Consider the following 4,870-nt stretch of genomic DNA (forward strand, 5'->3'; position numbering starts at 1 on the left):
GATTTAGAAAATTTGAAATTTTGATAGATTTTAGGGAAGTTGATATGATTTATAGTAAAATTCTTTGAAATCCCACCTAAAACCATGAGATTTGGATTTGTGTATTTTTAACTAAACAAATCCTCTCAAATCCTCCAAAATCCCTACAACTTATTAAAATCCAAATCCACAAACTGTTTTGAATAACAGTGGATTTTAAAGTAGATTTTAAAATCATCATTTCAATAACAGTGGATTTCAAGAGACTTTTTAAAATTCATGATTGAATAATATAGGATTTGTAACTTTTATACAAATCACTTAAAATGTCAAGTTGAATACACCTCCTAAGAATCTCGCTGGGGCTTCGCCGTATCATCGTGTCCAGATAATCAGAATTTTTTTTTTAAAAGTCAATGTAACGATGAGGAAACCACCAAACAGTGGGGATGACGAATTCCGATGATTCAACCACTATTCCCTATACTATTAAATTGGGATCTCTTGCATTATTTTCAAGCGCTTCTATTCTATTTTAGTGGCAACACTTACAAAGTTGGTAGGAATATCTTTTTTTTCTTACTAAATTCCAAGCAACATTATAAGAATATACAGTATAAAAAAGAATCGAGATGCGTGCAAGGTTTCTGTCCAATTTCTTGTCGTTTTGTATATTTTTGGGAGGGTATGGTGTTGTTTGTTTATATCGACACACTTTACACTTCACTAGTTCACTTACTTTAGTGGGTATTATTAATAACTAAAACTTGTAATCACAGAGACCAGAGTTGAGAGTTCCGTTTTGGTTTGATCACCGTCTTCAATGACAGAACCAGAGGTGATTCACTCATGGTCTGCACCAAGATCTCTCAGCACCAGCCTTATGTACTCCTTTTCTCAGGTACCTTCCCAACTTTTTTTTTTCTATTTTCTTGACAATTCATTTCTCCAAGAATATGAATGTTAGCTCTAAAGCCTCTTAAGTTTATGATTATCCAAAGCCAAATCTCAATTCTGATGTTGTGTCCACATTTTCAGAGAGATGACACTGAAGTTGTCGATGAGCCGTTATATGGAGCTTTTCTTAAAGCTACAGGTTTTGATAGGCCATACAGAGACGATGTTCTCTCCAAGATGGTAATGTCTCTCTATTTAGTGCCTGATTAGGATTTAGCCTTACTAGTCTTTGTCTTTATTTGAGTACCGCGAGGTAAGTTTCAGTCTTGTAATTGAAATAGGAGTGCAATGGAGATAAAGTTGTGAAAGATGTCATATATGGATCAGGATCAAAGAAGTACCGGTTTTGTAAGGTGAAAAACTCTGTTTGAAAAGCTTCAAGAATCATATTATTCACACTCTCTTTGTTGTCACTTTGTCTAAAAGATAGTGTATTGTTCTGTTTTTTCTTACAGCATATCTCGAAACAAAGGCTTTTTGGTTTGCCAAGTGAGCTGATGAGTAAAGGAAAGCATTTCATATTAATACGCAATCCTCTTAACATTCTGGTTAGCTTTCTCATCAAACACTGGTTCTTATCTTGATGCCTGGATCCACTGTGCTTTTAAGATCTCATGATCTTTAGTCAATGTGTTATCTAAATATCTAAGGTATTATCCTTTTTGCAGCCTTCTTTTGAGAAGGTACACCCTCCATCATTTCTCGAATTAGGCTTGGGGGAATTAGTCTCTATATACAGTGATCTATGTCAGATGGGAACTCCACCTACAGTCATCGATGCTGATGAGCTTCAGCGAGATCCTGAGGTATTGTTTCTGTAATATGTAAAATATACCAAAAAAGATTTCATTCATCTAATGATCTACACACTACTCCTTACATATTATGCCATCCATATGTAAACAGACGACATTACGCGGTCTTTGCAATGATTTGGACATTCCATTTCAAGCTTCTATGCTTAAGTAGGTCCTCTCCTTGCTTTCTCTTGTGATTTACAAAAGTAGAAACTATAATTTCTCTTTTGTTTCTTATGTTGTTCTTAAGATGGGAAGCTGGCCCTATACCAGAAGATGGAGGATGGGCACCATGGTGGTACAAGAGTGTGCATAAATCAACTGGTTTCTCGTCTCCAAAAGAGTATCCTCGGGTAAGGCTCTGCTTTGTTGTGGTTAATGATTCTGAATTCGATCTAAACAGGTTTGGTATTCTTGTTTTTCAGACATTCCCTCTGTCTCATTACGATTTGTTGGAGCAAACTCTACCGCTTTACAACATTCTTAGGAGCCATGTGAAGCATAGGTCCTCCCTATTGAGCAGTCCCTTGCCTCCTCCTACTCTCCCAGTTCCTGAAAATGCAAAACTTCTTGCATGGGTTGGTGATGAGATTCTGCCTCGTGATATGGCAAAGGTTTGTTTGAAATTTTGGAACAACACTCTAACAACTCATGTTTGTGATTTGCATTGTCAACAGTGACCATTTTCTTTTTCTTCTTCTTGTTTAGGTTTCTGTTTTTGACTCGGTTGTTCAAGGCGGTGACTCGGTATGGGAAGGACTCCGGATTTACAAGGGGAAGATATTCAAGCTTGAAGAACATCTAGATAGGTACGAACTGTCAAATGCAGAAACCAATAAGCCAATAGCAGAGTTTTCTAAGCAATCTTGTTTTATATGATGTTGGATTAGGCTATGTGATTCAGCAAAAGCTCTGGCTTTCGACAATGTTCCAGCGCGTGAAGAGGTTAGCATCTGATGATCGTTATGCTAAGTTTCGTTCTGTTAAAACAACGTTACCATGATAGCTTTATTGTGGTAAAACATGCAGATAAAAGAAGCAATCTTCACAACTCTCATAACCAATGGTATGTTTGACAATACACATATCAGGTTGTCTCTAACTCGAGGCAAAAAGGTATATTACATTTATATCAACTTTCTTCGAAATAAATTTAAGAAGATCTTGTTTTCCTCTCGACCATTTAGTCTAAAGAAAACTATAAAACTTGTTTGATTAAGGTATCTTCTGGAATGAGCCCTGCGTTTAATCAATATGGATGCACACTTATTGGTAACCTTTCAGCTTTATGCTAACCATCAAGATTTGAAAATGATGATTACTCTTGGTCTTTAATGTGTTCTGCTCTTTTAAAATTGTAGTGCTTGCCGAGTGGAAGCCACCGGTGTATGACAATGATGGTGGAATAGTGCTGGTGACTGCAACTACACGCCGCAATTCACCTAATGTATGAATTTGGCTTCACATTTTATCTTGATTATGTCTTGTCTGTCAAAATTATACTAGATATCTTTTTGTTCTTTTCAGAATTTGGATTCCAAGATTCATCACAACAACCTTCTCAATAACATACTAGCAAAGGTACTGTCTTCAAAACAAGAAAGTTCAAGAACTGACATTGTTTATGTGAGATTAATTTTCTTTGTAACGGAACAACCAGATTGAAAGTAACAATGCGAATGCTGCGGACGCCATTATGCTTGACAAGGATGGTTATGTTTCTGAAACCAATGCAACAAACATTGTAAGTATTCCACTGACAATTCATCCACACACTTTCATATTGAGAATTCGATAGAAAGTTGAAAACGCTGAGGCTGTTTTAATTATTTACTTTCTGTTATACAGTTCATGGTGAAGAAAGGCTGTGTTCTTACTCCTCACGCAGATTACTGTCTCCCTGGCATAACCAGAACTACTGTAGGGAGAGATATTCAAATTCTGTTATTGAGGATTTATATAAACCGTTCTTATCTTTCTTTCTTTTTTTCGATCTTTATAAAGGTCATGGAGCTTGTGGTGAAAGAGAAGTTCATCTTAGTAGAACGAAGAATCAGTCTCTCCGAGTTCCACACAGCTGATGAGGTTCTTTCAGCTTGGTCATATTGAATTATATGCGCCTTGCCTCTCTCTCTTTCCCAAGACAAAATCTGACAATGGTTTTGTTTTTCAGGTTTGGACAACAGGAACTATGGGAGAACTAAGCCCGGTATGTAGAGTCTCTAGTAGGTTACGAATAAAACATCTTTTCTGCACCTGAATCTATGACATTCACTAACCAAAAGATATTAACTTTTGTAAAGGGGTGTAACTTAAACTATGGAAAAAATAAGCATTAAGCATAGTCTCCTCTGTTTACTTTTCTGTGTTACAGGTTGTGAAGATTGATGGGCGTGTGATTGGTGACGGAAAAGTTGGACCGGTAACGAGAACACTGCAAAACGCTTACAAGAAACTCACAGAGGATTCAGGTGTGCCAATACCTACTTACCAAGAATCCTGAAAATACAAAACCAGAGGTAATCGAAGTTGTCTATAAAAGATATATGCATCCATGCATCTGAGTACATCAAACCTTAAGTTGCTAAAATATGCATCAATTATACATCACACTTTTTTGGTTTTGATCTAATCATAACTTATCAAATGCCTTTCTAAGGTAAAATAAAATAAGATTTGATATTTCACATGATTAAATTGCGTTTACCGGTTTTTTAAGTATTTAAACACGAGGGAACTTAGTCAAAAAAGCATTCAACATTCACATGCTTCAATTGGTTTTCTTGAGGAAAAAGCATGAAGCTGTTTACGTCATATTTTAATAGATTTCCTTTTCACATAAGTAACAAAAAGCTTTCTTTCTTTTTAGGGATACCAAGTAAGATTGTGTAGCCAGCCTTCTCCTGCAATCGTTTCTTCTTACTTCTGTGTTGGCACAAAACGACGAGTGGTTTATGCGTGGCGATGGAAAACAGTGTGGTAAGGAATGCGTGCTGTTTTTACTTATTTAAAAAAGTCATAACTATTATTATTGGTGACCAACAAAAACAAAGTCAGCGTTCGCTTGTTTGACCCGACGAGTATGACCAATTTACCAATAATAAAGCCACCACGTATCGACCGTTGATTCTTTTTCC

The 4,870-nt window shown here is 36.3% G+C and overlaps 1 protein-coding gene across 1 annotated transcript; it reads left to right on the forward strand.

Moving 5' to 3' along the window:
• LOC104744653 (branched-chain-amino-acid aminotransferase-like protein 1) lies at window positions 706–4,864 on the forward strand. Its single transcript, XM_010465736.2, has 20 exons — window positions 706–880; window positions 1,018–1,116; window positions 1,218–1,289; window positions 1,392–1,484; window positions 1,605–1,742; window positions 1,843–1,901; window positions 1,984–2,086; window positions 2,159–2,347; window positions 2,442–2,542; window positions 2,624–2,678; window positions 2,763–2,849; window positions 2,954–3,005; window positions 3,095–3,180; window positions 3,261–3,314; window positions 3,394–3,477; window positions 3,582–3,653; window positions 3,738–3,818; window positions 3,907–3,942; window positions 4,108–4,252; window positions 4,603–4,864. The coding sequence occupies exons 1-19, from the start codon at window positions 803–805 to the stop codon at window positions 4,234–4,236; spliced, it is 1,668 nt and encodes a 555-aa protein (XP_010464038.1). The 5' UTR covers window positions 706–802; the 3' UTR covers window positions 4,237–4,252; window positions 4,603–4,864.

Source organism: Camelina sativa, chromosome 15, assembly GCF_000633955.1.
Source record: "Camelina sativa cultivar DH55 chromosome 15, Cs, whole genome shotgun sequence".
Lineage (NCBI taxonomy): Eukaryota > Viridiplantae > Streptophyta > Magnoliopsida > Brassicales > Brassicaceae > Camelina > Camelina sativa.

Bases quoted from the DNA above. Each gene is read 5' to 3' on its own strand.
- LOC104744653 (XM_010465736.2), top strand. From the start codon at position 803: ATGACAGAACCAGAGGTGATTCACTCATGGTCTGCACCAAGATCTCTC. The intron at 2,679-2,762 runs GTTAGCATCTGA...TAAAACATGCAG, and splicing joins ATGTTCCAGCGCGTGAAGAG to ATAAAAGAAGCAATCTTCAC. The intron at 3,943-4,107 runs GTATGTAGAGTC...TCTGTGTTACAG, and splicing joins CTATGGGAGAACTAAGCCCG to GTTGTGAAGATTGATGGGCG.